This window comes from Anas acuta, chromosome 11 (genome assembly GCF_963932015.1).
Source record: "Anas acuta chromosome 11, bAnaAcu1.1, whole genome shotgun sequence".
In the NCBI taxonomy this organism is placed as follows: Eukaryota; Metazoa; Chordata; class Aves; order Anseriformes; family Anatidae; genus Anas; species Anas acuta.
Genome location: NC_088989.1, coordinates 7961816 through 7979172, shown reverse-complemented (window position 1 = coordinate 7979172; position 17357 = coordinate 7961816). Strand labels below are relative to the sequence as shown.

The 17357-nt window shown below is 40.2% G+C and overlaps 1 protein-coding gene across 3 annotated transcripts in view; it reads left to right on the top strand.

Moving 5' to 3' along the window:
* The window catches only part of PTPRG (protein tyrosine phosphatase receptor type G), a 398462-nt gene that overhangs the window by 319383 nt on the left and 61722 nt on the right, over positions 1 to 17357 (top strand). For all 3 annotated transcript variants that reach the window (XM_068694010.1, XM_068694009.1, XM_068694011.1), the window contains 4 exons: positions 308 to 416; positions 2195 to 2244; positions 4264 to 5059; positions 13263 to 13395. In XM_068694010.1, the coding sequence (XP_068550111.1) occupies positions 308 to 416; positions 2195 to 2244; positions 4264 to 5059; positions 13263 to 13395 (1088 nt within the window). The remainder of the gene's footprint in view (positions 1 to 307; positions 417 to 2194; positions 2245 to 4263; positions 5060 to 13262; positions 13396 to 17357) is intronic.

Below are 17357 nucleotides of genomic sequence, written 5' to 3'. Positions count from 1 at the left end.
GTGGTGTAGGTATTTCTGAGGAGAGCAGACTCTCAAAGACTGTCATGAGAGCAGATGTGGGACATGTTCACATCTTTCTCATGGACAGAGTCAGCAGGGTCTGGGTGCATCGTCTTTATCCCAGGGAAGTTGTTTGACCTTTGCCTTGCTTTTTCCCAGGGGACTAGAGAAAATTTCCATTTAGATAAGAGTTTGTCTTACGTGGCACAAATGTCCTGTGTTAGCACAATGCTTTATATATTTCAAACTGATCGTGGACAGTACTGTGGGGGTAAAAAACTGAATAATATCTATTTTTTTTAAACAGAAGGCCATCATTAGCCATGTCTCACCTGACATCCTTTATCTGTTCAGAGTTCAAGCAGTTTGCCGAAATGAAATGCGTAGTGACTTTAGCCAGACTATGCTCTTTCAAGGTAAAAAAACAAACATGCATACATATTTTTACATTAAGTGACTCTGTGTGTGTTTAACATTTCCTTTGCAGAGTGCAATATGGTGTGGAATGATTTCAGATGATGTTTGAATGCATGCAGATGATGCTCGCTTCATATTGTGACCAGTGACTTTATTAGAGTCCTATTTCCAATGATGAGGCTTTGCCTACACCTTTCTGCTGGCAGGGGTTCATCAGTTTTTAGGAGAACGCAGAGATTTTCTTGGTATTAGTTTTCTAAAACAAATTCATTGAAGACTCTTTATGCATCAGGGGCACAGCTATAGCAGAATGTGAGTCTGTGGTGTCTGCTTTATGTAAATGGAAAAAGAGATCAGCCCCATGTTGAGAACCAAACGTGGAGAGGTTTTACCATGCTCACAACATCACTGATTTCCAAAACAGTTTAAGTTCATAGGAGATTAAACCAAGATATGGTAGGATATTTCCCCCCCCTCTCCCCAAGGGCTTAAGTTTTGCTTCTACCTGGGAATTTATTCCTAATGTTTTTATTAAGTAGGGCAAAATTTGTCTCTGCTGAGAGCACTACATCCCACTCTAGTTTACAGATGCGTAAACCTTGGAATGGATAGCAGAAAACAAAAGAAGCAGAGAGTTAAAAATTCAAATCCTTAAGGTGAAGCAAGGACTTACATTAGTTAGGTCTGATGCTGTAAATATAATAGAGGCTTTTTTAAATTTGTTTTTGGAAAATGGGGGTTCAATTCTAAGCTTCTAGACTTTAGCATATGAAATATATCAAACTGTGGACACAATTTAGTTGTGTTCCAGTGCCCATGGCATGTGCCATGGTGTTAGCAGTATTGCAGGGAGAGCAGGGATCAGACAAGAAATGTCCCATCCAAGCACTATCTCCCATGTAGCTCACATTTTCTTAGTTACTTACCTCAGCATAGTGTTATGGAGTTGAAGTGCCAGGCAGAAGTCAGAAGCCTGTGTATTACTGATTGTGGCCTCTTTAAACAGATGGTAGAATGGAAAGATTCTTTGAAATTTGAGCACGATGCCTATTTAATTACAGTTAAAGGAGTAAATTCTTATTGACAATTTTGACAGATACTGTCTGGGAACTCTAGCCCAGTGTTCAAAACAGTGGAAATGATACACACATCTGCAGTGGAAGTAAATGTTACGTTTCCTTCCATGTCTACCCATAAAGAATTTATTTTCCAAATCTTTGGCTGTACACAAGATCTAACCTAAAAATAGCATCCACTTGAGCTTTCAAAACATTCTTCAGAGTCTGATTATAGTTGTACTTCAGATAAATAGTGATAAAGATAATATTATCATAAAGACAGAAAGAAGCTATTATCATCAGCTGCTCTGGCTTCCTGTGTAAGTCAGGACATTTCTTTCAACTTGGGTTTGAAGGAGAGCATGTGTTTTCTAGCAGTGTACTTAACATCAGCATTACCAGGCCTGAATAAAGGCAAACAAATCTCTCTTTAGTCACAAGTGCAAAGTTAGGTGAGTAATACCAAGGTTGCCTTAACTCCAGACTGAGACCAGCACACGTTTTAGTCTTCATTGCATGCAACAGGTCTTCTTTGATATTTTCCTGCCAAGTCTTTGGTTAGTTACCAGTTCATTCACAGGCCTCAATTTCTTCACCCTCTTGACAGGTTTAATAGTAGCAATTCAGCACTTGTTTAGCAAGAATTGTATACTGATACGGCTGTCAATTCCTGACTCCCTTCCCAACCCGCTGAAACGCTGTTATTCTTTGTTTCTCAGCTAACACTACTCGAATTTTCGAGGGGACCAGAATTGTGAAAACAGGAGTGGTAAGTTGTGGTCATAAATCACTGCCGTGAGCTGATGGGTATTGGTAATTTGGGGCAGCGTTCCCACCAGGTGGCAGCACGATGTTGTAAATCTGCAGCAGGCCTGTGCTTTCCTGGGAAGGTGGTTGTTCAAACCTGCCACAAAAGGTTTCATAACCTACCTAAAACATTGAAGGGATTTTGGCTTTCTTGCTTCACATTCCAAGAGCCTTAACCAATGGGGAATCAAGTGTTAAAAAATCTTCCAAACTATTTATTGAGCTCATTTAGAGGGGTTACGTAATCTTAATGCTGACTATGTAAATAAATTTAACTGCATTTATTAACTATATAGCCAAAAGTCTATGCGACAGGAATCAGGCTTCATGCACAGCATCTTCATTCATCCAATGCTTTAAGGTTATCTGCTACTGTGTGAATAAAGCCTTAACAAACTTTTTGTTTTAATTTTAATTCAGCCGAGACTCTAACAAGTCACTGAAAAAGGCTTTTGTATTCCTGAATCAGAAATCTTGGTACATTTATAGTAAAAATTGAATACGTTCTTTCAGTTTTGAAAAGCACCTTTCAGTTTTGAAAGCTTACTTAAACTACCCCTAACCTAAAATTCTTGTATTCAGTGCACTGAACTGTTCAATCAAATTTATGGACTGAATTCATGCTATTGAATTTGCTATAAGTACGTTGCTTCTGGTTTTATTCTGTTCCAGTTTGATATACTCCCTAGTAAGCAAGTAACGCATACAAAGCTTGAATTTGAATGATTAATGTTTGTTTAATGATGTATAGAGCTATTCTAGACTTATAAAATCTGCTGTCAAATTTTAATACTCAGTCCAGCTTTGAGACCATACATGCCAGCAACAAGCAAATCTCACAACGCCTTAGGGATTTATGCTGATAAGTATCCGAAAGTTTCGATGCTTATTTAAAGTTTTGGCTTGAAATCTTTAAAGCACAGGTTTTCTTTTGAGATCTCTGTTTCTCTGTGATTGCAGCTGGTCAAAAATAACATGAGAAAGCCTTTCTTGTTTTGCTGCAGTATTTCGACTACATGGCCTGATTGAAACTGGGAATTGCAGAGAGATGCAGATATACCGTTAAGGCAGAGATTTCAGTTCCAGAAATGCATAGACATTTTATGGTCTTGTTCAAGGTTTAGTAGGACCTATTTAACTCTTGTGTGCCCTTGTATGATGTGTGCATTCCCACCTAATGCTCTTCTTGCTGATGAATTCAGTAATGTGAGACATTTTTGAATAAGATGGAGAGGGAACATAGTAAAATGGTTTGAACAGAAATGTTGATCCTGGCTCTTGCACAGAATTACTCCTTGGCCATAGACAACTGACTGAATTTCAGTGTTTTTTCCACATGTAATTTAAGGAGGTGGATTGCTTGTTTAGTTCTTCAAATATACACCAGGGTTCTGATAGGTAAATTGAGGAAATAAAAATACCGTCCAAGGCCCTCACAATGCATGTGGGAAGAGCCAGAGTTCCCTGTCAGAGCTGACCCACCAGCCATGGATGCACACATTGGCAGCACAGCGCTTATTCTGGGACAGCCCTTATGTAATACTGTATTTTTTAAACTTATGTATTCTGGGGATTAAAGAGATGTGAGTAATGCAGCTAAATTCATTAAACTTCTTTAAAGCTTTTCCCAAACCGAGAGGAAACTTTACACACAAGTCACCAGTGACGTGGGTGGAGAAGGTCCCACTGTAAAATAAAGATAATGATGAAGAGGCTTCTGATGATAGTGATCGTTCAGAAATGGCAAACACAAGCTTCCTCTCAGCGTTGTTTGCCATAGCATGGCTCTGTTGCTTGTGCTGTTCCTGGCTTGGCCTTGCATTTAGGTGGTTTAGGTCTTTGTTTTTTTTAATAGCAGAATTGCATTTGTGTAGAAAGGGAGGGAAAGCAAAAGAAAATTGATCCCAAGTAGTATACAGGGGACCCTGCTGATGCTCTCTGCTGTGTTTTCTTCCTCTCTGCTGCCGTTGACCTCCTCAAGCCCACGGCCTCTCCTGCCTCCTCAGCTGACATGGCTCCCATCAGTTCTGGCTCCTCCACGTGGACCTCCTCGGGGCTCCCCTTCTCCTTCGTTTCCATGGCCACGGGGATGGGGCCTTCCTCCAGCGGCAGCCAGGCCACCGTGGCCTCGGTGGTGACCAGCACCTTGCTGGCGGGGCTGGGTTTCAGCGGTGGTGGCATCTCCTCCTTCCCCAGCAGCGTGTGGCCCACCCGCCTCCCCGCGGCAGCCGCCCCCAGCAAGCAGGCTGGCCGGCCCGTGGTAGCGACCACCGAGGCTGCTGCCGCCGCCTCCCCAGGGCCAGAGCGGGACTCGGCGCTGACGAAGGACAGCGAGGGAGCCGAGGAGGGGGAAAAGGACGAAAAGAGTGAAAGTGAGGACGGAGAGAGGGAGCATGAGGAAGAAGATGAAAAGGATGCCGAGAAGAAGGAGAAAAGCAGGGCGACGGCAGCCACGGAGGCGCGTAATACCACAGAGCCCAGTGTGGCCACGGCTTCCCCCAACCGGACTGCTGAGGAGGAAGGAAATAAAACCATATCGGGTGAAGAGCCAAACCAAAATGTTGCCCCCAAGGCTGGACACCCTGAGGAGAGTTTTACCGAAGCAGATGCTCAGCCCCAGCCTCTCCCTTCCACCCAAGTGCCGCCAACATTCACCAACGAACTTTACCTGGGGAAGATCCCAAGAAGACCAGAGACAACAAGAAAACCTCTTCCGAAGGATGACAGGTTTCCAGAGGAATACCCCTCAGACAACAAATTCATCACCATTAACCCAGGTGAGTGACCTTGTTTTTACCAGCATAAGACCGTTGGAAAATTGCACAAACCAAATTCCTTACTGATGTCCGTTTGGTAGATTTTTGCGGTGCCTGGATTCAACGATAGACAGGCCATCACAGGACCAAACCAAGAAATTATTACTGGGGGAAAGCGACAGGAAAGAATGGTATTTTTATTTTATTAGGACTGTTTCGTGCCTCTTGTGCTTCTTACTAGAAAAGGAAATTCGGAAAAAGTTTTGGAAAAGGCTACAAGAAGCATTATTTTTGATTGTTTGTTTATTTTTAAAAGGGGGGGGAAATGCAGTGAACTATGGTTGTGAAATTAATTGGAAGATTGGTTGCTGTGCAGAGCTGGTGTTTCATGGGAAGCTCTGTATGCTATAAGCTAATTTTGTTTATCTGCAGGATTCTCCCTGATTGGTTTTGAGACATTCTCCAAAATACAGGATAGATGTTGGTTTATTTGTCACCACAAAATCTACGTGCTCTGATCTTTTAAGACCAGGCACCTTTTGCACCATGCTTACCTCCTTTTTTTTCCCTGTGAAAAAAATTTAGCCAGGCAGAGCTCACAGATTTGCTATATTTGTCTTGATGAGAATTAATGATGCTCCTGTTCACATCAGCTCTGGATATATGTACCTATTCCACAGTATGCACACAGCAAGTACAGCCTTTGGAGGCATGCCCTGGTGATCTTGTGCACCAAGTCTTGTGTGGTCAGAATTTGCTGCACAAGCCTATGCAAAGAGATGCCCCTGGTGCTCCCAACTCACTGTGCACCAGGTCTATATACATACTCCTGCTTGGGAAGCTCTACACACTGATGAGGAAAAATTTGCAAGGAGAAATGGACTACTTTCATACAGATCTATTTGCAGAGTAAGGACTGGGATTTAGATATGGCAATGAGTTTGTCTGAGTGATTGTGTATATTATGACAGCATTTATAAGATAGTGCATGTTTTTATTGTTTGTTTTTTTACTGTTTATTTTGCTAATCTATAGACGGTTTTCTAATTTTGTTTTTTCATCAAAGCAGCTCTAGAGTTAGAATACTGTGAAAAAAACCTTAAATATTTATTTTTCCCTACATTTACAAACACAAAAATGCAGACATTGTGCATTCAGTTATAGCTCATAACCAATTTAAAAAAACAAAGTTAAATCCAGTCTTGAATAATATTTGTTACAGAAATGCTGACCTGACTGTAATACTGTGAATCATAACTGTTCTGTAAGAGAACAGATTAATGAAGAATCCAAGAAACTTGCACTGGGTTTTGCAGATATATATATATATATATATATTAAATACACTGCTGTTTTTCTTATTCCTCACCTGGCTATCTTCTTCAAAGTCCAGTGCTCCCTCTAAGTGTACTGTGAGATGCCTATCAGGCAGTTTTCAACACGCCACTTGCCCTAAAAACCTTTTAGCAGGAAGGCGGGAACGTGTCCTCTCCGTGCTTTGCAATGCTGAGAGTAGGCATTCAGCACCATTTAGGTTTGAACCCCAACTGTTTGATCTGCCTGGGTGAACCTGCCTCTGGAGCGGCTGTCTTTAGTTGGTCTTGCTTTCTGCTTCCTGGTTTCTCATGCACCAGATTCTTGAATGGCCCAAATATGACATCCCTTATATAAGCCCTAGCAAAAGCCCTCATGGCTTATTCTCAGCCTAATGTAAATCGAAGGAAAGATGGGTAGCTGGTCATGCTTCTTAGCTCCTGACAAAGGGATTGTTATTAGATTGGTTTTTATACCATGAAGAAGATAAAGATCAATGAAAAGTTGGGGAAATATTGTTCATATTGCTAAGAAGTACTTGCTGGTTGTATCCTCTTAGTCTGAAGTGAATTCTGTCTCTTTTTAGCATGCAGAGAGCTATTGCTGAAAGTGGTTCAATACAGCTTTGCCTCCTACCAGACAGGCTCTTTTAAGAGCTCTGCTCACTTGCAGGCTTGGAGGCTGGAAGTGACCCTACCTGAAGACTGCACACAAAGATGGATTGGTCTTGAAAGGACTCTGCAAATTAGGTTTTTCCATGCTTATATGGGGGGAGAATAACTTCTGAAGATCCTTGTATCTTACACATCTGGCTTCCATGTGTAGAAAATTAAATCTGAAATAACCACCATTAGCTGGGGGAAAAGATAGGAGAAAAAGTCATCTGTTTCACCCAAGCTGACCTTGGTTGAATCTTTGTTAAACTACTGGTTACATACCTGCCAAGAAGAGAAGGAGCTATACCATTCCCAGATTGTCCCCTTGTTCCCAGATGAGCCTCTCCCAGATCCTTCAGGGAACTGAGGAGACTACTTGGTGGCTCTTCAGAGAAGAAGTCTGCATTTGTGCTACTTTCCCTGAGGTGGAGGTTCATTCCCTGTCCTTGACTTCAAGGGGGAGAAGCTAGGCTGCTCACAAGCGTGGCAACTCCTTGCCTAGACATTGCGTAAAGCTAACACTTCTCAGCTCTGAGAAGATTTGGAGATGCTTCTTACTGGTTTGGGGACAGAGGTTCTGAGTCTCAATCCCTCTGTACCAGTTGTGAGGATCTTGTCCTTCAAAGTCTCTTCAGGTGAGTTTTTCCTCCTTTTCTTTACATTTTTTGTCTCCAGGCTACTACAATGAATAGCTGAGGTCTGCTTTACTAGGAATTTGCCCAAATATTTCACTAGATGTGTCTGAGTAAGGCCTGGCTGGCCTTCTGGGGTTGTTATCCCTGTGAGAAGACTAAGGAGCATAGACGGAGGAACTTTCCCCCAGGCTGGATCTGGGTTACCAAAGAGACCAGCCAGCAAAGCTCACACCTGGGAAATGGGCCCATAAGCCAAACACAACCATGAAGCCTGTGACTGGTTTCTTCGGATTGATTTTTTTCCATAGTAACATGGAAATCTAATTCATACAAACAGACCAGACCTAGCTCACACAAGCAGTTGAGTTCAGTGAAACTCCAGGCATAAAAGGGACCTCTTCCTCTGATAAAAGGACTTAAAGATTTTCCACAACCAGGTGAACCTGAGATCAGGACAACAACTAGCAAAGTCAAGAGGATATTGCCAGAATTCTCTGAAATAATTCCTGAGCATCAGGACAGTTAAATGAAGGTGCAGCTTGCTTCTGAAATTGAGCTGAGACAAAGCCACTGGAGCTTACTGTGTCCCGTAGAGGGCAGAAACTTTTTTGGATGCATCTTTTCGCCAGGAAATCAGTTCTTAAAAAGCTGTCAGGGTTTCCAAAATGTTTTTGTGAGTAGAAAGTTTAATCATTTTAAAGAGTAGAAAATTGTTTCATAACAATGTACACTTGTAAAATTAATTATATAGCATCAAATTAGCAGTTGTAAGGAGATAACTGAATGGGGAAGTACTCACGAGTGTGGATGATTAGAGGAGAGCAGGGAACACATGAGAAATTACGGGGAAAGTGCGAGGCCAATTAGTACAGCAAGGCTCATTTTCTTTTAGTGCTTATTTCACACACACATACACACACCTCTCCTGAGGCCATGTCATTATTTTCCAAATGGCATTGGCCTCTTCTTGTCTGGTGGTATTGGCCAACGCTAATGATTTTCTTCTGTCACTGAGCGCTTGCTTGCATTCTCCTCTTTCATTTTCCTGATCATCCCTTTCTCTGTTTTGTTGCCCACATTAGACTAATTGTACCTTTGATCTGCAACTGTTACACACGCAGCTGCGCAGCATTGTCCATGACTCTGAAACCTGAAAATTAGAAAAACAGCAATTAGAATGATGCTCTCCCCTCCTCCCTTCCCTCCAAAAAAAAAAAAAAAAAAAAAAAAAAAGGAAATAAAAAAGGAAATAGGATGATTCAGTTTAATCAGGCTAGACAGACACAACCCAACAGAATTCTGGTTTGTTGTGCCAGACAGTTAAACAGATCCTTTGTACTTGGTAGGATATAAAGAAAGAGCTGTTGTGAGCAATGAACGTACGTCTGGCTGGGGCTTCTCCCTGAGTCATGAGCCGGGACCAAGAACAGAGATCTGTGTTAGGACCTTGATCAAAACTTCATCCGGGTCCTCCCATCCTCAGTGCCCACCCACTTATTTTGAGTTCCTCTGATGGAGAGGGCTGTGTAGAGAGATTACAATGTGCAGGCTAAATTTCATGCCAGGCATATACTTTTAACAGAGTGAATTTTAGTTTTTAGAAGAGTCCTTGCCAGGTCTGAGGTTACAAAAGCCTTTTGGGGGTAACCTCATTAAGATAATTAAACATCTGTGTAATTCTTTCTTTCTCCATACACAGCAAGGATTATTAAGCTGTATTTTCATGTGGCACATGAGCCATTTTGTATGGCAGTTTATGGAAGCAAGCGGTAAAATGGCTTGTGTATAAAAGAATTGGATTACTGAAAAAAAAAAAATTGATGCGTGCAAACAGTATGAATCTCAGTTATCCGACATCAGGTTTAAACATGATTGGCATCCGTTTACAAAGCAGTGAAAAGCCATGCTTAGCTGTGTGCAGCTTCTAAGTATGAATGCTGCATAAATGCCTTTAAAGAAATAGGAAGAAAATAGCTATCCAATGATATGAGCTTGTGTGGAAGTGATCGTTTTTAAAAGAACATACATTTTTGCTTTTTTGTAATTGAATGACATGGCCAATATTATTTTCCAGAATTAACCGATAGTTTTATATAAGTCTGTAATTTTATTTACTCAAAGGAGGGGTGGGCAGGTGACTTTCTTTTAAGTGACCAGAGGGCAGAGACAATTCTGCAGTGGTTTTCTTTGGGCGTGCAGAACGTGTATTGTCGTGGTTATCAGTATCTGCAACAGTACAACAAACAGAACTTTGTACTGGCTGCTTGTGCAATATCAAGGGCTGATAAAGGGAAGTTTCAAAAGAAAAAGGCAGATCCATTATATATTAAGGCTGTGGTTGCTTATTATAGCAAGCAGTGTAACTTAAGGGAAATAAACACTTTTCTATTCTCAGTAACCAATTAGCAAGAATATCTAGAAAAACTGTACATTTCACAGACTGGAGAATGCCTTGACCTTTGGGCAGGAGTTTCACTGCCAAAGCACCCCTCGCTGCCCAGTGCTCTCTGATACTCTCCATGCCAGGGCCTCATCCATCCAGGCCCTGGATGGCACTGCTGAATGGGCGGTTCACAGGAAAGCAAGCATTGCGGATTTTATAGATGTAGAAGTTGGTTTAGCAATGCTGGGCTGGTGTCATGTGGGACCTCCTGAAACAGATATGCTGTAATAATTTTTATTCCTTCCTACCGGGATGTATTCCAAGCCAGTAAAAGGCAAACTGAATTAATTCAACGAAGGCATATGCCACTGGAAACTGTTTACATTTCTTAGAAAAAATGGAGTTTCCTGGTCCATTTTTAAGCTTTTTTTTTTTCCCCTGAAGTAGTTACATGGGCACAGTTACAAGGTTATGCTGTTGGTGCTACCATGCCTCAACATTCTTACTTTAGTAAAGAAAGAGTAAAATGCAGAGCATTTTTTATTGTATGGTATTTAGTTGTGAGAAAAATAGGAAAATATAAGGGCCCAGATCTGTCCTTTGTGTGTGTTTTCTTCAATTTTTTTCCACGTTACCCAGTGTGCTTTTTTTAGGCTCTTTTGCAATGACACTCAAGAGACACCTGCCAGCACTCCAGCTGTACTGCTGTGCTTCTGGCCTCAGCTGTCATTCTTAGAGCAACTTTTATTGGTGTTGGTTTGTTTAACCTCTCTCAACACTTTACTTCAGCAGTGGAAAACACCTAAGACTTTCTCTTCAAATACAGTACAGGAATGGTTTATGTTTTTCTTCAGCACATCACTGCTTGGACATTCCCAACTGGAAGCTGGGGCCAGCCGTCAGCATGCAGGAATGGCATTTGCAATTCTGGCACTCAGCATACTGAGCGCTTACTGATCCTCACATCTGTGGTATACAGAGTTGGCAGGGTCAGATAAGTGTGTTCTCCACAGTAGACTGAGTAAGAGGAGCGTCATGAGCATTGCAGAATTTAATAGCGTGCATTGGGACTCCAGCCCATGCTGTGCTTACAATGGAATTTAATTTTCTTTCCATGCAAACAAAAACATACGTTTTTGTGTTGAAATATGTGGAGGTAAAACTGAATAGAATATTGTCCTTGGTGTGAAATGAAGTAATACCCATATAGATGTAAAGTGGTAGGACCATTTGGCTCCTTACTAAGATTTATTACATTGCATGCTTTTTACTTTGTCTTTTTTTTTGCCATTCTGATTAGCAACACCTCCCAGACTTAATTTTTCCACGATAATAAATGATTTGAAATGCACTGATAAAAACCAATGCCTCAAGGCTTATGATTTCTGCAGGTTTTGTAAATACAGAGAATAAGCCTTTGCTCTCATTGTCGGGTTGTTCTTTTCCTTACTCTTTGCTGGTCAGGGAAATCAAAAACCTGTCTTGAAAATGGTATCTAGCATATTATTAGTATGCTGTGAAGACTAACACTCACCACGTGCTCTAAGTACATCGTGTGCCTGTTCTGCAGAGTGGTTCTGTTGGTAACCTCAGTAGCCGTTCTTACTGAAGTTGGAGACCAGTGGCTCCTCATCTCTCTTTTGATCAGTTCTACACTCCGTGCACGTTCACTTCCACCAAACATCCCTCTGATTAGCACCTCATTTAGGTCCCTTGCTAAAGGGCATTACCTCCATCAGCCTAGTTCTTAAAACTAGAAAGATTTCTTGCTGGGCTTGCAGCAGCCTGCAGCCTTGCTCTGTTTTCAGCAGTCAGGCAAAAGCATTTACAATTAACCTTTACTTCCATGTTAGTTGAATTTTACTCCTGCCTATGGAGGAATATAATCTAAATGCTATTAAAATAGAGTATGACTTCATATTATGTGACATCTGGTGACTTCCAATTATCTGTGTTTTGCCTGCCTACGGTGAAAAGGCAATTATGTTCTTCTGGTAGGATTTGCAGCAGTTTCAGAAGATATGATAATACAATAGCGAGTGAGGGCAAGGAAGCACATTGGTAAGGAAGGACCTGATGGTCTAATATGTAGAATTCAAGTACGTTTCAGTCCTCATTCAAATCAGAAGCTGTTTACACTAATCCTTTCCCTTTAAGTCCTGTTGACAGGTATTAATCAATTACTGTCTGTTTTTTAGGAAACATGAATGAAATACAGAATCTGCTTCTGTATTTCTGATTTATAATTTTTTATAATTATTTCTTAATTTATCATTCAATTCTGACTATCATGTTATTGGAATCATAGACTATTCCAAGTTGGAAGGGACTCACAGGGATCTTTGAGTCCAAACAGGATTACCTGAAAATCTTATCTAAAATCCCTGGTCAAGTCTACTCGAATTTACACAGTTTTGTTGTTTTTTGACATACAGTGTAGGTGTAGGGTCTATTCTTATTAGCTCCAGTACCTGAAGAACTCCTAGATATTTATCTTACATATGATACAGTAATTTTGGCATGGTGTTAGAGTCATGCAAAAAGTGAAAATGGAGTTTCTCGGCCAGCTCTCATATATTGACCAACTTAAATTTTGTTCAAAAGCTGCCACATAACAATTTCTTCTGTCAGTTACAACACATACTATCCATTCATTCATCCATCCATCTTGACAATCCATATGCTAAAAAGTGCTTTCGTATGCAGTAACTCACCAGATTGTGACAATTCAGCAAATGATGTGACATGACACCCAGCATGTTGAGGATTTTTTATTTGAAGATAGTTACCAAGAAATTTATTTCTGAAGCAAAGTATTATGCTGAGCTTTGCAAACAGAGCTGCCCTGCAGTGTTGAGAAACAGGGTGCATTTACCTGCAAACACTAATGATGGAGCAAAACATTTACTTTGTTGCTGTGGTGGAATGACTCGGCAGGGTCCTCCACATCTGATAATAGGTGCTTGAGTGATAGAGTCCTAAAATTGTGCATGAGACTGTAATTACAGGCAGCAGTAAAATCCAAGCCATATGAGGCAATAAACACCATACTTTTGTGCTCTAATGTTTCAGACTAAAGACAAGTGGAATCCCACCCTGCAATTAGAAGATCTTTGTTCTGGGTGTTTGCTCGTATCATGTAAAATGCACAAGCTATTTGTTTTGCTTATACATGTTTCCATACAGTAACTCTGTTTACACTTAATGATTGTCTTTATTATGTGTTTAATACACAGCTGACAAGAACAGCTCCAGCATGGCCACGAGACCTTCTCCTGGTAAAATGGAATGGATCATCCCACTTATTGTGGTCTCAGCACTGACCTTCGTGTGCCTCATTCTTCTCATTGCTGTGCTTGTCTACTGGAGGTGAGCCTGTTTTCTTTAGATGGGGAAACTGATCATGATTTAAAACACATTTTGGATGGTATTTTTTAATGTGGTCCCATGTTTTTTATTTTATTGGATGTTGTGGTGATAGTTGCATTAGATATCTCTCCAGATGCTAAAACAGCTCTGTTGGTTAACTATTCAGCCATCTCAAATATTAAATTTTTGTGTCATGAAGTTACTAGTAGCAGTGGTAGAACCAGCTGTAATGTCAACAAATATTTTCACAATTAGTTCATTTTAGATAGCTATTAAAAGCCTAGTGAGACTGTGCTAGCTTCCATGTGTGACTTTGCCACTGACTTTGTGTGATCTTAAGGCGTTCATTCTTTTCCTTTGACTTCACTTCTTCAAAAGCGAGATAAAGTTGTTGCACATTACATAGCAATGCTCTGTGTAGGAGCTCCTTAGCACTGGTGAAGCATTCACAAGTACAGACTGCAAGATCTTGCAAGTAAAGATTGCTTCTTAAAAAGAGATAACATCCTTTACACCAACCAGTCTCAGTGGTGGAAATTAGGTTTAGCATCAACAAATACAACTCTAGGTGATTTAGAGTAAAACAAAACCTGTGGTGCCTTCTTATGCCAGAACCAGAACTCTAAGATACTTCATTTTTCTTGTAGTGAAAATTAGCCAGGCATTAGCCTTATACAAGGCATTTTGGAATTATTTCAAAATCTGCTTAGATGGGACACAGAAAAGTAGCCTTGGTGAGAAATAGCAGTCTATTGATCATTATATCTGCAGAATCAATTAAAAAAATACCGATCTGTTTTTCAATGCACCCATTTTACTGACAGTTAATTGGCCAAATTGTTGAGACTGGAAACATTCTAAAGTATATTAACAAGTAGATGACAATATTCTTGTGAAATTAATTTCTATTAACAGTTGCAAGTAAATAACGTGATCACAGTAAAACAGTAAATAAAATAGCAGTGATATGTGCACAAATGCTAAAGTTGCAAAGGTTCTGAACATCCCAATTTAGTATCTCATCCTTCAGTGTACTGCTTTTCAAAAATCTCTCTCATTTTTTTTCATTTGAAGAACTAAGCTTGGTCATATTCACACCAGACAAGCCCTTGAAGTATATGGTGTATGTATCCTGAAGCACTATAATAAAGGGCTTGTAGAATTTATCTTGCATTGATAGAAAATGCTCTTCTAAGGAAGAAGGGTTTAGAAATAAAATGCTAACAGCAGTTACCAAGAAGAGTGTTGATACCTCTCATTGTTGATCCTGCTAGGCGGGAGGGTTCGATTAGATGATGTTCAGAGGTCCCTTCCACCCTTAACCATTCTGTGTTTCTGCGGTGCATGGAGAGAAATACTTGAAAATTTAGTATCAGTACTCTCCTTGAGAGAATATTAAAGTTGGAAAGCACTGGCTTAGTGACCAATTGTTAGAGACTAATTTTTGGTAAATACTGTTTTTTTTATAGATAATAATATCAGTTAAGTCTCAAATTAATATATGTTACTTAAATGCCTTTTGTCTTTCAAATTCCAAACCATCTACCTCATGACGTTTTTATTTGCTTAGCAATAATAAACAGGCACATAAATCAAGGAAGTGAACAAAAGCTTTAACTGAAACCAAATTATTTTTCCAGTAATGTAGTTTGTTGTTTTGCATAACAAAACATTTTTGTTGCAGCAATTGTTTTTTATCTGCTCTCCAGAATTTTCACGAGTAATTAACATTCATCAATAGCTTTGGTAGAATTATGAACACGTAATACGTTAATACACTTGACAGTAGTGGATCAATTTATTGTGTATAATTGATGCTAAAAAAAAAATGTAGAAATTTAAAATTAATATAGGCATGGAAGGGTATGTCACATCATGGTCAAAAGTTTTGGATAAACATGAAGCAACAAATTGGAGAACAATAAGCAAACTTGAAGGCACATGTTCTCAATTCAAAATAAGCTCCTGTTCCTAGCTTCATAGTTCTGAGGATTTTTTTTAACAAATAGAGAACAAGTACAAAAGAAGTAAATGCGTGTTTTAGAATAAATCAACGAGGAACTAGAACACAAATTATCCTCAGTAACATTTCACGTTGTGCAGGCCATGTCATTGAAGTGGTAACACAACATTTTGTGTGCCCTTTTCAGTTTGATTACCATTCTTTAGGAAAAATAAAATGTTTATCTTTGTAAGTGCTTCAAAGAAAGGAAAAAACAGAACCTCAAACACCTCAGAGTCTAATTTACAAGTTTGAAAGGAACAGTGATCTGGATTTTCAGGACGAAATACTTAGCTTAAAATGTAATAGGCAACATATGGAATAATTTGCTAATTAACACCATCAAAGCAAATGGCATGAAAATGAGTTTGAGACAGATTTTTCAGTAAGGGAAACATGGTATTGAAGTGCACAGCAGAGAAACACTTACTATGAAAGGATAACCCTCGAGGGGACAGGCATGCTGGACCAAGGGGTCTTCTCTTGCACAGCAATTCTTTGTTTTGGTGTGAGAAAAAGCATTACAAAATACAACCCAGAGAACTAGAAAATGCAGAAGAGACATGGTTGCCTTTTGGCGATACATTTTAAGGGAAAAACAAATGATATTTTCCCTTTTTCATTTTTGAGTATTAGTGGGAATAAGAAGATTGGAGAACAGAGGTGACATAAGTAGAACAATGAAGCAGAGCAAAGCCTTCTGCTTCTTTGCATTGCATCAGTGCCCTGTTATCCAGGGACCAAAATAAGGAGTTAAGGGGTTGCTTAGGAAGGCTTGGCAAAACGTTTATCTCTGTTCTGCGCCTTTGTATCTCATTCTGTGATACAGAACTGAAGTAAGTTTTGTGATGATGTCTGGTTGGAAAGAAGCTTTGTTTTTTGTTCCCTTTATGTGAAAAGGTGAGTGAAAGGGAGCAGCCACTGTTTGATGAAGCTTTCCCTATATCTGTGGAACTTCCACGCTGTGTTCATTAGAGACTTCTTGTAATTTAATATATTTGGGAATGATTTGTCCCATTTCTGAACAAGACTCCCTTATTTGCAGAGGTAATTTGCTGTTCTCAGTTCCTTTTCCATGTGGATCCTGGACAAATGGTGAACGAATATGATTGATGTTGAAGAGAAAGGATCACTTCCTTCTTTTTAGCACAATGGCCATCTCGGTAATGAAAAGGGATGGGAACTTAGAGGCAAGCAGCCGCTCTGAATTACCTTTCTACTAAAGTTTCCTGAATTCAGTACTTTTAATGGCACCGCTGTGCAAAGAGGGCTATGTGATTTTAAGTTGGTAGAATGGAAAATAAACTAGGTCAGCATAATGAAGCTGCAGAGATTGCCCTGCCTCTTACCCCAGGACAATGAAGAGAGCGGCACCACGGGATGACCAGGAGCCAGGGAGGTTCACTGGGGCTGGATGGGAGTTGGGCTTCGCAGCAGGCGGGCTGTGGTTCAACAGTTTGCTTCTGTGCATCTTTGATTCCTCTTACAGAAAAGCTGGCCTGGCTGGTCCTTGAGCTGTCATGGGCATGACGAAGGAAGCTGCTGCTCCCAGTTCTAGCACCTGAAACTGATTTCTTGTAGTGCAAAGAATTAAGAGTCTTAGCAGATAGAAAATATGAGGAGGCCAGATCCGTGTAGTACTCAACATACAGCATTCATTTCTGCAGTGGCACAATGGTATTTCTTTTTTCTGCTTTCATTCCATTTGTACTAGTTCCTGAAATTGGGTTCTGTTTAGACAACCACTGCGTGTTTCAGAGAACTGTTCACTCCGATTTTATGATCTTTGTTGGAGCACTACCAGCTCATCTAGAGCCCGTTCAAGCGTGTGCATCGTAAGCTGCAGTTTCCCAAACACATTATTTTTGTGTTTCTGGGCATTTGTTTTGCATCTGTGATTTTATGCCCAGACTCAGTATCATGAGATCCTTCTGCAGTTCTTCAAGGTCAGTTTAAATTT